This window comes from Syngnathoides biaculeatus, chromosome 6, assembly GCF_019802595.1.
Source record: "Syngnathoides biaculeatus isolate LvHL_M chromosome 6, ASM1980259v1, whole genome shotgun sequence".
NCBI lineage: Eukaryota > Metazoa > Chordata > Actinopteri > Syngnathiformes > Syngnathidae > Syngnathoides > Syngnathoides biaculeatus.
Window position 1 is genome coordinate 21,459,700 of NC_084645.1, and position 16,654 is coordinate 21,476,353.

The following is a 16,654-nucleotide window of genomic DNA, read 5'->3' on the forward strand; positions in this document are numbered from 1 at the left end:
CAGATGTGAGGACACTGGAGAGAGTAAACCTTAAGGTTGTAGACACTAGGGTAAATGTTTCTGGGTTTTTTTTTTTTTTTTTCGTTTGTTTGTTTTTTAAACACCTACCAGCTTGTCAACTAATCCTTCTGAAGACTTTCCTCTCAAACACTAATTTTATTTGTTCTCTTTTGTCAAAAATTGTATTTCCTCACATAGTTGCCTCCAGTTGAATCCCGTTGCGTCGTCCTCTCACTAAAATCTGTTTTTTCTTTTCATAATGTCTTCGCGTGGGTCGTAGTAGGCGTCTTTACTGCACTTTTCTTTATGGTCAGTCATCCAGGTTAGGGTAACCCCAAAAATCCCCAAAACGGTGCCGAGTCGTTGAATACCTTTAGTAGCAAAAGCCTTCTTCAGGTCTGTCGAGTTCTCCCATATACATCCGGAGAGACAAACCAGATCCACAAAAGTTTTGGACACAGCAGCGATACAAATGCAATGCAACATCTGTTCAACATTTTCATTGATTTAAGGATATGGCAAAATAAAATGTCTTTTTAATTAGCGGAAGGGTTTAAGTCTGACGCAAACGATGTAATATTCTAAAAAAAAAAGACATTTCGTAAAGCAAGTAGTTGAGCATTTGCACCAATTAATCGGTAGTTATGTATTCCGTTAGCTAAAGTCTCCGTGTTCATGTTTCAAAGTCTCCGTATTGTCTACTTGATGTTAGCAATACGAGTTTCGTGGCAGCTCAGAGTACACACGGCATCTGTAAAGCTGAAGGTAACGAGAGAATTTAAGAAGAAATCAAATCTGCTCAACGTTTTCATGTAGAATACATTACTTAAAAAAAAAAAAAAAAGTTAAAAATATTGGGGTTGCAGGTGAAATTTCAGCACGGAACTAAAACGTACTGCAACGTTCGCGAGTGGACTTAAATCGACCACCTCCAAACTTCGGAACGCGCTTTGTCCGTCTGGTCAATGTGAGAGTACATTTTATGTATCTTGCTGTTCCCTCACGAGAAATGCAATTCACAACAGGTGATTGATCCCGTGTATGGAATCAATTCGAATCGGTCATCAAACAGTTCTGTTCTTCACGCCGTCACGTTCGGGCATCGTGGAACCAAGACGGCATCAACCAATGCAAGCTTCAAACAGGAAGTTGGCCACTGAGTTCACGCTGAGATGTGACGGGAGACTGGAAATGTACACCATGGGTCAATTCATGTTTCCAAATAAAATATACCTGGAGAGGTCGTAGTTCGTCTTCGGTTCATCTCAAAATTGCACTCGAGAGGCCAAAAAGCCTGACCTTTTGGGGAGTCGTGGATTTCGACATCGGGTGGGCGACAAGAAGCATCATTTGCCATTTGCGTGAGGCTTAGGGTTTAAATATGACGATGACTTTGTCATAATCAAAGGAATACGGAAAAGTATTCGCCTGGCTGCTGTGTGAGGAAATATAATATTGGTTACCTTGTTTGTATCACCGGATGATCTTTACAATCTAGCGTTTGGGGTCCCTCGTGCGTTTGACCATTTTTTTCCTCATCTTTTCCACCGAAATTTTGCCGAGACCTACAGCGATGGTGCTCTTGTTTCCATAGTAACCGTTATGTGTTTTGCAACACATGCAACTTGAGCGTTGTACGTGTGTCATATTGGGTGCATTATTCATCGACGCAAACAAGGTAACCGGCCTTCCGGTGTCAGTGCGTACACTCGAGGGCTTTGCAATCTCTGACACACAAACACAGTCTGTAAGGTTCTCCCTTTCCCCCAAGTCATTGTTCAAATGATATATTGAGTGATACATCAACGGCTCGGCGGGCCCATCGCCGATAAACGCAAGATAGGAGCGCGAGCTACCACATCGCTGCGTCCCGTCTGAAAGAATCATCGGTACAAAGCCAACGATGTATCTTCAGATATCTTTGAACGTGACTGAATTAATGGTGTGTCGTGTCTTTGGTGAAAAGCCTTCTCACGGTCTTTGTATCGAACACCAGATCGAATTTGGACTTTGTCAAAGTGGCGTACGGTCGAGACCATTTCATGATTAGCTCAGGGGTCCCCTCGTGGTGGTGCGACAATTGCCACAAAAGTCCTTTTGAAATGTTGTTGGGGGTCACCGGGGAATTGTCCAGATGAATCATCTCATGAATGATTCACGCGTAACCGCTTTAAATCTGTCGATTGTCAGTCACGCAGGTTAGGGTAACCCCAAAAATCCCCAAAACCGTGCCGAGTTGTTGAATACTTTTAATCCGAAAGGCATCTTCAGGTCTAAGTCTCAAGTGTCGAGTTCTCCCATATACATCTGGAGAGACAAACCAGATCCACAAAAGTTAGGGACATGGCAAGCGAAGACTTGGAACCGATGAACCCTTTCGAATCGAAGGCGCCTTCAACAGCCAAGAAGAGATTGAACACGTTCTTGAAAATGTGAATGTCAAGCAGCAGGAAACCAAAATGGCTGAGCCCCTGTAAAATTTCATTCACTGGACCTGAAAATGTTTTGGTTCATCACGTTAGGATAGACACGTCCACACAATTGGGTGGGAATCGGTAAAACTGATGTAGAGGGTGTATTTTTTCCGACTTTCGAAGGAAAGCTACTATTGGAGAGTCATGCTGTACAACGCATACATCCCCCCCCCCCCCCCGCCTTGATGAGAAAATGAATTTTCTGGCAGGTACAAAGGTCCTCCAAAATATTTGTTTGGCGGAAGAAAAAGAGCGCACAGTAAATGACTTTTGCCAAAATATCGCAGTTGGTGACGGACACTTGCACAAAAAAGCAATCACGCACTTACCGTCTTGCTGCATGACTCTGTACAGGAATATTTTTCGTTGAACCGCAAAAACATGGCACAATTGTCGGAGAAGAATCAAATTGACTTTTGGTAGTGAGCCACCCCTCCTTTCACTGACCTCAGGTGTATATTAAATTATAAAAACAACTAAATATGACCGTGAAACAGCTTTGGGGAGCCTCAACATGCCCGAAAACTGTTTTTCTTTCTTTTTTTTTTTTTTGCAAGGGAAAGGTGGCAAACTCACCTGGTGGCGCTCCTTGCAAAGTTGGGACAAAGTCGGGGAAAGGTTATCGTGCATCTGAGGTTCGAATGTTCCGAACGGCGAATCCAAGAGAGCAGCAGCGGAGAGGAAGGGCTTGTGTCAAAGAGCGTCATGCGCACCATTATTCCCTCTCTGGTCCACGTTTGTGTCGTCCTCTCCCACTGGCCCTCACGCCCACCGCAAAAACCGACACAAAACACGCTTCCGCTGTCACGCATCCGACCTCGTGCTCCGTGCTTCTGGGTGCTTGTCTAGTTTTAATTCAGTTCGTCTGTCTTTTTGAGTGTCCAACGTCACGTTCATATTTATAAAAAAAAAAAACAAAACAAAAAAAGTTGCAAGTGAACCACGCGGTGGTCCTGATTTAAAGTGTCAGGCGCTTTCAATTCACGATGGTTTTAAGATAATCCCCGATTTTCTGTCATCCATTTTCATCTTGAATGCAACAACAGCAAAAACGAAAGCATCCATCAAAGCCGGGGAGGGGGGCGGACACGTGTGCCCCCCCTCCCCCACCAGCCCCCACCTTGTGTGTGTATTGGTGTGTTGTTGTTGTTTTTTTTCTTTGTGCAGTTGTTTGAGATTGTGAACAGTGCGCTCATTTCTCTCTCATGTGGCCCGCAAGTCAGACCGACCGGCGCCCGAGAAGCCGACTCTGCTGTCTTTGTCGTCTTTCCTCAACTTACTGCACGCACGTACTGTACGTACAATGACGTACGTATACGTGTAGCGCGTACCTGGGCGGCGGGAGGGTTGAAATTGGATTTATCGTAAATGGACAGATGGGCAAGGTCATTTGTAAATGAGGTAAAAATTTAAAAAAAAATCAAATTGTTAAATTGGGCACGTACAACGTGTAAAACAGTATGTATGTACACGTTAACGATAAAAGTCAAGGCAATATTAATACTTTGGGTGTTATTTGTAATTTGTAGTTATAATTATTCGACCGATTAATAAAATCTGATTCTAAATTATTAAAGTCTATATTATTTGTTTCTTATCGTATTATTATTAAACAATAAATCCATGAACCAATTGTTTAATGAGAAATGTGGAAAAAAATGACGTAAGGATAACATAGTCTATGAGGAAACAAAATGTATTTGATTTGCGTGCAAAAACGTGTACTTTAATGAGAAAACAATTATTACGGAGCCCCTAAAGGGACATTGAAAAAAAAAACCTAACTTGTTTCTCATTGTAATGAGAAACTTTCTCATTGTAATGAGTAACTAGTCCATTGCATGTGAGCATGTATAAAAGACCTTTGTTCATTTCAGCTTGCATTTCTACGCAACGACGACAATGCAGGAGTTAGTTGGGTTCTATTTTCATCTGGGACTTTATTATAAAGATATTGCTGGCTTACTTGCAAGTCGTCACCATTATGTTGTGCCCGAGAGACATTTAAATATAATTTTGAATTCAATTAATGTCAATCATTTCAGCCTAGCAAGCGGAAAGGAAGCCTATACGGCTATATTCGTGTGATAAAAGTATACAATTATACTCAAATTATCTTCTTTGAGTTGATCGATAGCACTGTCAGGTATATTCCTTGTTTTGAGGAAAGCGACCAAGTCCTCTTCTGTTGCCTTTCGCCCATCTGACACGCGCAAAGCAAGTTGTAGTTTACAGCTACCTGAACGCAGGAAGCTACGGAGCAGGAAGCTACCGCTAGCTAGCAGGTAAATAAACTACAACCCATAGGTAGACGTTTCTCTACACTTACTCATTACAATGAGAAAGTTACTCATTGCCATGAGTAACTTACTCATTACAATGAGAAACTTACTCATTACAATGAGTAACTTACTCATTAAAATGAGAAACTTATTACAATGAGTAACTTACTCTAAGCAATGAGTAACTTACTCATTACAATGAGAAACTTATTACAATGAGTAACTTACTCTAAGCAATGATTAACTTACTCATTACAATGAGAAACTCACTCATTCCAATGAATAACTTACTCATTCCAATGAGTAACTTACTCATTACAATGAGAAACTTATTACAATGAGAAACATACTCATTGCAATGAGAAACCTACTCATTACAATGAATAACTTACTCATTACAATGAGAAACTTATTACAATGAGAAACATACTCATTGCAATGAATAACTTACTCATTACAATGAATAACTTACTCATTACAATGAGAAACTTATTACAATGAGAAACATACTCATTGCAATGAGAAACCTACTCATTACAATGAATAACTTACTCATTACAATGAGAAACGAGTTGGTTTTTTTTTTTCAATGTGCCTTTAGGGGCTCCGTAAATTGTGATTTTTTTTGGTCCCGATAATGAACTCAACACTAATTCACTAAAATGCAAAAGAGTCAGACGTAATGGGGGTATAATTAAGTTAAGCAGTTATAGCGAGTAGCCGAAGTAGTCAGCGCAAATCGGAACTTGTTGGCACGCAGCGCGTCAAAGGCAGCGGACGGCGCTCGGAGTGCCGCGTCCCATGCGAGCGATGCTAACATTCTCTCCCATTGCCTTGCATGTTCCGCCCCTGCTGCTCTGATCCGATTGGTCTAGAAGTGACCGTCCGCCCAGGAGGGCGGGACCACCGTGTAAGTGCGCATGGAGCTCATCTCGTGTCCGTCGGCCCCCTCGGGAGTCTGATCATTACCATGCAGGGTTGGGGGCGAGGGGTGAATGTTTTTCATTGGGTTTTTTTTCCAGCCTTGGTTCCATTGACCCCCCCCCCCCCCCCCCCTCATTTGTCGCAACGCTTCCCAACCAGCCAGATGAGAAAATTCCCGGCACGGCGCCAAATAAAAGTCTCAAATGCTGAAATAATGATGAGGTCATTTCATTCTCACAAATTCTACAAATCTTTTCGTCATATCGTCACGGATGGCAAGCGCGTCGATTCCGCCACGTAGAGGAGGAACGTTTTAAGTGTTCCGCCAGTTGCCGGCACGGACGGATGAACGTTGTTTGCCGTCGGGGAATGAAAATCGGCCCGGTGGTTGGGAATCACTGCCGGATAGAAGACGTGTCACCTCTCCTACCGTTGCCGGCCAATGAAAAACGTGAACATCCTCCAATGAGGCTTTTCAAAGGGGGGCGTGCACGATTTTCATCGGAGGTTATGCCAACAATATGCATGGAAACGGCCACATCAGCACATATCTCGTATCTCCTCTCTGCTCCCTGCCTGCAAATTGCCAGACCACCCCCACGCCCCCCAAAAAAATGTTGTAGCCAACTATATACCAGCGCTCCTTATTCAACGCCTTCATTTGTTGTCTACTGTTGACACAAAATATGAAAAGATTGTGCTGGCTCGTGCTGCACATTGTATCGCTAACGACTTCCAAACTTTGCTAATACATGAAAAAATTAGATGGCAGCTTTCCCGAGAAGTTCCAGATTTCGCAGTTGCCATTTCGGGCCACATAGATGCAGCGCAGTGCGGTAATCAACACGGGAACAAATCTGGATTGGGTTTTTATGTACGGACAGAAAACGGGAAGAGATGAAATGGACCTTTCTGATGCCGATCTTAAGCTCCGCCCCCTCAGCCGTGTCCCACATACTTCGATTGAACAGTGGATTCTCTATTGCGTATTCCAGATATTCCAGATTGGGGTATGTTTTTTCCCAAATGCGCTAGACTTGTCCAAGAGCGATCTACAGAGAGGTCTCAACTATTTCACGCAAGGATATGTACACGGAATTGAGATTTTTTTTTTGCTCGAAGCAGGGCGGAATGTCAGAGTTGCAGCGAAACGTTAGCGATCGATGCAAAAAGGTTTGGCGCCTCACAAACTTCATATTGAAATCCAACAGGATCAAATAGTGGAATCGTACTGCGCATGTAAAGCAGGGTGAGTACTTTTTACGTGGAAAGATCACGAGTAATTGTTTTAAGGCTTTGGAAAATGAATCAAGCGCGCCCTTTGTAAGCTAGCAGGATATCTTTCATCGGAATTGCACCTTCCCCAAGCCCATCTGAGGACCATTTTCTTCGTAACATGAACTTTTCCAAGCGCCCGCTACTGACAACCGGCATTGCTTGTGGGACAATACGGCGAGAGGGGCGTGGCAAGCCAGGGGTTAAGGCAATCCGGCTATCTGATTGGCTATTAACGTACAAGCGATTGACAGGTCGGAAAGGTCCATCGTTAAGGTGTCATCGTTAAGTCGATGAAGCCTCTTCTTGCAAAAAAGTTTTGTTCCTTGGCCGGCGGATTCATTCGAATTTTTACCCGAGCCAGAACTCGTCGTTATCTTATCACTAACCTGTGCTAACGAGGTACAAAAATCATCATGACGGTAACAATATTTACACGATATAACACACAAATACAAAAGTTTCCAACGAAAAACATTGAGCGAAGCGAGTTGCGAGCTTGGTCACCGCCTGAATTTAAACCCCGTAAATCAAGGCGCCACTGTCGTCGGCCATGTTTTGTGTTTACATTGAAGTGGTACCTTTCGAGCTTCAAGTGGGACCGACTGAAGAGCGGTCTCAAAATGCAGCATATGTCGTGTAAAGTTGGACTAAGGAAGGTTATCGTATCTTATTTGATGTAGCGTGCAAGCTTCGACTGAAAGAAATTGCAGTCAAAGCGCTTGTAGTAGTAGTAGTAGTAGTAGTAATTTTGTTTTTCTTCTGTCAGGTGAAGTTCGAGACGTAACTTGATTGCTTTGTATTGTTGTGTTTTTCTGACAGTAGTTCACCTTTACCTTTGCACTAACCTCGCGAACCTTTGAACTCAGATGTTGACGTTTGCACCAAGCGGTACAATTTCGTTCCAATCGAGTAAACCGCTCTCTTGATTTCAGAGAAATCGCGGAGGTTGGGTTCCACGCAGGAAAACTCAACAAACGGGAGAATGGCGAATGAATGAAAGCGAACGTGCTTCCCCTCCGCTTTTGATTTCGACCTTAACTGTCGCTCTGCGCAAGCTAACCCCCGTCGTTGGATTGCACAATGTGACTTAACGTTGGGTCACCGAAGCGAACGGAACGATACCGCTTGGTGAAAACCGGCAGAGCGACGAGGCGTCTTTGCGTCCCGACCTGACCTGAAGCCGCTCTGCTTTCGTGTCTGCTTCTGCTCGTCCCCCTTCAGACTTTTCAGCAGCCTAGGTGAACTGCACACCATTTCTCAGAGAAGCTACGGCACCACGTACACCATCCGCCCCGGCGGCCGTTACCCCGTCGTGCGTCGCACCCCCAGCCCGGGCTCCCCCGACCGCGCCGACCCCCTCGGACGCTACCCGAGCTACTCTCCGACCGCGCCCCCTCAGACCATCCTCAAATCGTCCAGCCTCAGCCTGCCGCAGGAGCCCAAGGAGGTCCGCTTTGTGATGCGGAGCTCCAGTGCCCGCTCCCGCTCACGTTCCCGCTCGCCCTCTCCCTCGCCTTCGCCTTCGCCCTCGCCCTCGCGCTCGCCCGGACTGGCCTCGCCCCTGCTGGCGCTCAGACCTTTCCACCAGAAGCCCCTGCACCTGTGGAACAAGTACGACGTGGGCGACTGGCTGGAGAGCATCAACCTGGGCGAGCACCGCGCCGGCTTCCGGGAGCACGAGATCGAGGGCTCTCACCTGCCGGCGCTGACCAAGGACGACTTCGCCGAGCTGGGCGTGACGCGGGTGGGCCACCGCATGAACATCGAGCGGGCGCTCAAGCAGTTGCTGGAGAGCTGACCCCCGCCCTGATACCGCAGCCGCGTGGACAGAAGAGCAACGTCTCCTCTTTTTTTCTCGGGCTGCGCCGATGTTTTTTGGCATCGTGCACTGAAGAGGGTGAGCCAGCACCTTCGTCATCCGCAACCCTTGGGAGATGAGCCGTCTACGGTGGGGCGCCACCCCACCGCGTTCATTCGTGTATCGTTTTTAATTGGCAATTTTAAAAAAATCCCAAACTGAAAAGTGACATTTTTTATTATTGTTTTTTTCAATTAATATTTTTTTAGGAAAAATTGCCTGATGTTCCATATTTTTCAATGGCAAATCAAAAATCTTAACTCGAAAAACATAAGCCTGAATGTGATTTGGTTTTTTTGTCCAAATTGCTCAGATTGACGCGACTCGAAAGTTTGACCGCGCACATTAGTGAAGCTACGTTAGCTTGTTAGCATCCCCTAATCAGCCCAAACCACAATCACGAGCCATGAAAAAGAAGTAAAATGAAGAATACATTGCTAATTCTACGCAAAATTATCTGCCAGTAGAAGAGAAACACGAATTGGAAAGAGTTCTTAAAACAAGTAAATATAGCTAGCCTGAAAAAAAAGACCACTGTGTATTCTATTTGTATCTGCAGTATTGCGGTACAGTAGCTCTCATTTTAAGATAAACTCACTCATAACCAGTAAAAAAAGATCCAGATTGTCCGGCTAATTAAATATTGAAACAAAATTCAGTCCTAGTAGTAGTATAAATTCACTAGTTTTAAAGATCAGAAGCTAGCTGCAGTGTTTTTATAAACAAAGATTCAGGCCGATTCAAGTTTTTTGCTCTACTTGTGCGCCAGTTATATAATTTATTCCTCATTTAGTTACGTTTTGTTCTTGTTTTATAAACCAATTTTTTTTTGGAGTGCATTCCAACGATTAATGGTTGTGTTTTGAACTGGTTGATGCGGGTAACATGTTATCATATATTTACTGTCGCTTGTTAGCAAACATTTGGGTAAACCCGACCAATTAAATATTCAAATCAAATTATTATTATTTTTTTTTGCTTCTAATTTTGCATTTTGATCCAGCCCTAAATTCAAATCATGAAAATTGAAGCCCTTTTTTGTTATTATTATTTTGTGTGGGTCACTTTTTCAGTTTTTGATTTTTGGCCGGCCGTTGCGAACGGAACGAAGGAACGACCCGCAGGTCGCCGTTGTCCCCGACGACGACGACGACGACGCCCTCCTCTCTACCTCTAACCCCCGCCATCCACCGGGCCAAGCCTTTCTGCGGTTTTCGAGTAAAGGAGGAACGAGTTATCGTTCCTGACAAAACAAAAAAAAAAAAAAGCTCAGTTGCCTTTGGACAATATTTCTACAGCGATGGACGGCGGCGGCGGCGGCAAACACAACGTTTCTGCTCTCCACTGAACACAGGAGAAGCCTTGCTCTACCCAAACTGTGCTATTCATTCTTTTTGGAGAATGTTTCACCAACACTCGTGGCTTTTTTCTTTTTCTTTCTTTTTTTTTTTTTCATAATCAGTGGTTTTGGTTACCCGAAGGGACGAAAGTGGCTCGAAGAAGGCGACGCACTCCTGTTCAAATGCCAACGCAAACAAAATGAGACCTAGATCACATTTTCTCGCCGTTCGTGGGATCCCAAACCTATCCGACTCCATTGAAAACTACAGGGAGGTCCTCGGTCTACGACTTGAGACCCGTTCCTACAGAAGCGACTTAACTGGGATTTCGACTTAAGTCGGATTCCGCTATTAAACTCAGAATTTACATCAAAATACTTTGTATAAAAAAAACATATACAGGGAGTCCTCGGGCTTAAGACGGTCTCCACCTAAGACGTTTCGACTTTCCAACGCCCGTCCCCCGTCCGCCATTTTGTCTGGCTAACGCTTGTCCGTGTTTGCGCGCCGGGGATTATCTTCGCATTTTCCGCCCTCCTTTTTTGACATGATGGCCCCAAAGAAGAAAGCTGACTTTTAGCAATGGTTCTACAGCCAACAGGAAATCCATTACCATGGAAACGAAGCTCAAGATCGTAAAAAGATGAGAGGAAGGAGAGACACCAACACCACCAAGGCTTCAGTCGGTCGACCGTGGTGACAATTATTAAAGACAAAGCCCGTATGTGATGAAGGGTTCCGTTCCTACGTCGGCTACAACGATCACGAAACGAGGTTCTGTGAGACTGGACGAGATGGAGAGGACTGAGGACCAGGTTTCTTTCGCACTAGCTAAGCGCCGCCTCCCCTTCTTCTTCTTCTCCATCCACCTAAGTACATCATCTTGTTCATTTCAATGTATTCAGCGTTTTTTATACAAAGCATTTGGACGTAAATTCAGACTTTAATGGTGGAATCCGACTTAAGTCGAAATTCGAGTTAAGTCGCTACTGTAGGAACGGACCTCAGTCGTAGACCGAGGACTCCCCGTACATTGAAATAAACAAGACGACGTACTTAGCAATACTGCAGAGAGGTGGATGGAGAAGAAGAAGGGGAGGCTGTGCTTAGCTATTGCGAAGGAACCTGGTCCTCAGTCCTTTCCATCTCGACAAGTCTCAAAGAACCTTGTTTTGTGATCGTTGTATCCGACGCAGGAACGGAACCCTTCACTTGCGCGAAAATACGGCCTTTGTCTTTAATAATTGTCACCACGGTCGACCGATTGAAGCCTTGGTGCTGGTGTCTCTCCTTTCTCCGATCTTTTAATGATCTTGAGCTTCGTTTTCAGGTAACGGACTTCCTTTTGGCTGCACAAGCATCGCTAAAAGACACAGCTTTCTTCTTTGGGGCGATCATGTCGAAAAATGAGGGCGAAAAACGTGAAGGTACTCCCGGCGCACAAACACGGACAAGCATTAGCCAGACAAAATGGCGGACGGGGGGACGGAGGTTGTAAAGTCGAAACGTCTTAGGTCGAGACCGTCTTACCCCGAGGACTCTCTGAATATGTTTTCAAGGGGCAAAGGAAAACTGAACAACTGAGGTACTGTGGCTGCACAAGTGGGCACACCCTCACTTGGAAACCTGTCCAAACGCTAAGCTAAGGTTGAACTTTACGAGGATAGTTCCAAAAGGCGTGGCGGTGGCGCCATCTTGTTTCCTCAGGGGCCGCAAGTGGGGCTTGAGTCAAGGTGCAGGTTCTTATCAACCGTTCCGAACCAATAGCGGTCGGTGTTTGGCTTCTTTCTGCCACAAAGCACAGAAATGTCAACAAGAAGAACCCTACGAGAAGAGTGGAACTTCATTCCTTTTTTCTGGCTTTTCTTGTCGGCCACATCCGCTCGTTAGCAACTCAACTGCTAATCAAGCTAACTTGCCAACTCTCTTTTTTTTTTTTTTTTTTCCTTCTTCTTCTTGGGATTATTCGGGCCTATCGGATTTGACCGCATCGCGCAGCGTGTGGCACACAACACACAAAAAACCTGGCATTTGAACACGGGTGTGTGTACATTTTCTTTTTTACGTCCACTATATAGTTCGGTATTATAACATGAATATATGTCGCTCTAATTATAGCTTTCTAAAGACAATTGTGGAAAGAGGAAAAATGAATCCGCACCTGTTCTTGTTTTCTTTTTAAATATAGAACGCAAAGATAAATCTATTCCACGCATTTGTACCAAGTATATATTTGAAAGGGGGAAAATAGTATATAAATATGGACATGATTTTAGTGTCATTTCCTTATGTTCACATTTTGCTCAAATTGTAGCATGACAAGTGGCATCATGTTTTTTTTTTTTTGTTTTTTCATGATGATGATGATGATGATGATGTTTTCTTCTGGTCTTCCTTCATACTCAAGGGCATCCCAAAATGTGAGGCAGGTTCTCAGGGATGGAAGTTGGGAGCACTCAGTTGATCAATTGCCTCTCGGCCTCGCAATTATTACAACTCGTGTTCGTCGTCGATTTATGCGCCGTCGCAGCTGATTTTAAAACGAAGCAACGTGCGTTTGATAATAAACCAAGAAAACGTTTACCGCTGAGGCAGGGCGGCCATTTTAAGCAGAGGGCCTCCATTTTAAGAGGCTCGATTGCATCTGCCTTGGTGGGATTAGAATCTGAATGTCAAGACTGGTACACGTCGGCGGTTTCCCCCACCGGTGACGTTTTACAGCGCCATCTCGGAAGCCGAACAGAATTTTGTCTCACCGGCTCCGGTGAAACTTCCATCCCTGAGATCAGCGATGCCGGACCTTTTTCTAATCCAAACCCAACGAGGCCAACTCTAGACGGTTGCAGGCACTGACCTAAAAAAAAAAAAAAAAAAAAAGACTGGATAGCCCATACACATCTAGCGTTGTCGAGTGGTTGAAGCTAGTTGGTCGCCATCTTGGTACTCCCAAAACATGTGGAGGACATGGTTTACAGGTTGGATTACGCCGTGGTTTTTCTCAAAGTTGGGCATATAGAATTAAAACTAGTCGAGTGATTTTTTTCAGTTCTGGTAACATGAAGGATTTTTAATTTGACTTGGTAAGTCAAAAAAGGCGAAGTGCGAAGGAAAGACAACACCGTGACTACCAATCGTGCCCGTTAACTTTTCCCAAAATACGCTTTGAAGCACTATTATCATAACATGGCAAAAAAAACCAAGCAATTTTTTTTTGTCATAAAAACATTAAAATTTGAAGTCAATCAGTTTGAAATATTTTTGAAAATGGGAAAATACGTGCTAAACGCATTGTTCATTTGTCGTCTCTGCGACGTCCTATTTCAGACAAAATTTAAACTTGTTTCGTCGCATCTGAAAATCTAATTCAATTAGCAGAGTTCTGTATTATGAAATTCATCAAAAATTTCACAGAAAATGTGTTTTCTTGCTTATCCGCTGATGAAGTTTGGGAAAATATTTACATTGCTCTTTCGCAAAAATACGTCGGCCTATAAAAGTGAAGCACAGAGTGAACCATGAACAAAGACCAGAAACAAAACTTTGTTCAAGTGAATTAAGGTCATCAGAAAATTGAAAAAAAAACCTAAAAACTTTACAAACAAACTTTAATAGTATCAAAGTAAATCTTTCAAACTTACCTGTGGAATGTTTTCTCTCAGCCACGAAACTGGTCGGCATTGGCGTTTCGGGAGTATCAAGATGGCGGATATCTGCTTTCGGCGGCTTCTGTTTTGGTGGCCAATGAGCCATCCAGTCTTTGTTTTTTTTTTTTTTTTTTGAGATCAGTGGTTGCAGGGTTCAGTTCAGAACGTCCCCGCGAGGTCTTCGGGCGTCTCCACCCGCTTAATTCAGTGACCAGGCCGGCGCGGTCATCTATAAAAAGCGACGAGAGCCCAGTTGGAGCCAGGTTGGCCGAGGCTACGATCACGCTGAGCCCGCCGAGTTTGGGCGCCCACACAAAAAGCATCGGAAACAGTTTGTTGACCTATTATTATTATTATTTTTTTTTTTTTGTGGGTTGTAAAAGTAGCTAGCGCGCACTGTGACCTCACTCACACTCATTTTGAAATGCTTTGGTTTTTTTTCCCCTCTCTTTTAACACTGTGGCTAGATTTTTGTAGCGTGTGAAATGAATGTCATGTCCACTGTAAACATACAGTACTTGTAAAGAAAAAAATATGGGGGAAAAATGTGCTATTTTAAATCACAAGCAATGTATATAGGATAGATTTCATATAAGTTTTTGAAGACAAAAAAAATATATATATACATATATAGATATATATAGATATATATGAATGTTTGGCATACAGTATATGCATAGTTAATCACCTGTGGAAAAGGTGAGCAGATTTTATTCTTTCTATGATCTTTTCAACGATGAACTTTAGGGGACGATTTGCACAAAACACGAAAAGGTGACAAGGTGCTAACATCGCGGTCCCACCCACGTTTCAAGCGAATGCGTGGACCTGGATCCCCCTCACCCTGACCCCCAACCCCTCCCAACGTCGCATGTGCGTGAGAGTGCAAAGCTTTGCCCGCTTGTTTCCACCCCCCCCACCACCCCTTTTTTTTTTTTTTTTTTAAATTATAACGAGTCCGTTATAGCCTTACTGCTGTATTAAGCATCGGAGATTGCCGCTTTATGACTTGGTTGTTATGAGACGATCGCTCAAAAGGACGCATAATGTTTGCACTCTATGGACAAAGGCGCTTTTGCTAACACGCCTGGTCTTCTTCACCCATCCTGACCGAAGGGAACCAATTGGATTTTCCCAAAAATATGAAAAAAAAAAACAAATTTCTGTCCTTGGGGAGGGAAAAAAAACAGCACTTGCTCCTTCAATTGTTTAAAAAAAAAAACGTTTAAAAATGCCACAAAAAATGTTTTTTAATTTTTTTTTTTTTAATTGGCGTTTTGAATTCTAGCAGTCTAAAGGTTTAGGTGTATCTAAAAAATACAAATGAATCAAAAGATGAATATCTGAGTCGCTAAATCTCTAATGTGAATGATGTATCATAATTGGTGACGCCTCTACGGATGAATACAGTACAGCATATACAATCGTTGTTTGTCTATCTGAAGCCTGGCATAGTCGCAGCACCCTAGCTCCGCCCACTGTCGCCATGGTAACAGGAGGCTGCACAATGGACCTTGCCTATAGCGATCTTAAGCTCCGCCCCCTTAGCCACATCCCCGCAAGCTTCCAAAATGGCGATTGAACAGAACATGTTTGAAGTCGTTTCTCTATCGCGTATTGGGGTATGTTTTTTTTTTTGGCCAAATGCGTCAGACTTCTTCAAGAGAGTTCTACGGAGACATTGCACACAAGGATATGTACACGAAATTAAGATTTTGCACAGAGCAGGACGCAATGTCAGAGTTACACCAAAATGTTGGTGACCGATGCAAAAAAGTTTGACGCCTTACAAACTTCATTGAAATCCAACAGGATAAAATAGTGGAATCGTACTGCGTATGTAAAGCAGGGTGAGTAATTTTTTACTTGGAAAGATCACGAGTAATAGCATTGTAGTCTTTAGAAGTGAGTTAGGTTCGATTTTCTACATTCAAACAATGGCGCTAAACTCAGTACCGTAGTAACCAGATGAAAACGGTTGACTTGGCTCGTAATGGAACCCAGTGCTCGGTCTTAAAAGTCCGATGTGATACATATAGGCGAATAGACGTTTCTTTTGCATGACGTGGCGCATTTACGTATCCCTAACCCGACTCTTGGGCATAAAACATGACACAGTTCATTCAGCAGGTCAGCGATACGCTAACAAAGTGAAAGTTGTACTCCTGCACTGATAATAATTCAATCGAGCTCCGACAAGATACTTCTCCCTCACTTACCTTCGAACATACAGCCTTGTGTTTGTTGATATTGTCCACATTTAGTTGTACGTGCGCTCTTCCGCGAGCCTTAATCCATCGTAGACACTTCGTCAACTATGTTTTGGGCTTTGGAAAATGAATCAAGCGGGCCCCTCGTAAGCTAGCCGGATATCTTTCATCAGAATTGCACGTTCCACAAGCGCATCTGACGACCATTTTCTTCGTAACATGAACTTTTCCAAGCGCACGCTACTGACAACCAGCATTGCTTGTGGGAGGAGATGGCGAGAGGGGGGCATGGCAAGCTGGGGGTTGAGAAAACGCGGCTAGCTGATTGGCTATTATTGTACGAGTGATTGACAGGTCGGAAACGTCCATTGTTTGTAATGCCTCCTTGAAACAGTTTTCACACCTCTCAAGCAAAAATATGAATCCTACAATACCACAATTGTGTCTTTTTTATTTTTTGTTAGTATTATTGCCCACTAATTGTGGTGACAAATAACAAAGGAGCGATCTTGAATTACAAGTGGCCTTAAAAAGTGATCGAATTTGGCTTCCACGTTCCAGCAGATACATTTTGAATCTGAACACACACGACTGATGAACCCGCTTTTTAATGATTTCTTTCAAACAGAACCTAGGAAACGCCG

General features: G+C 43.7%; 1 protein-coding gene across 1 annotated transcript in view; it reads left to right on the top strand.

Moving 5' to 3' along the window:
* Window positions 1–9,403, top strand: part of shank3a (SH3 and multiple ankyrin repeat domains 3a) — a 125,053-nt gene extending 115,650 nt beyond the window's left edge. Inside the window, exon 21 of the mRNA XM_061821659.1 lies at window positions 8,180–9,403. Coding sequence (XP_061677643.1) covers window positions 8,180–8,756 — 577 coding nt within the window. The 3' untranslated portion in view covers window positions 8,757–9,403. The remainder of the gene's footprint in view (window positions 1–8,179) is intronic.
* The last annotated feature ends 7,251 nt before the right edge of the window (window positions 9,404–16,654 follow it).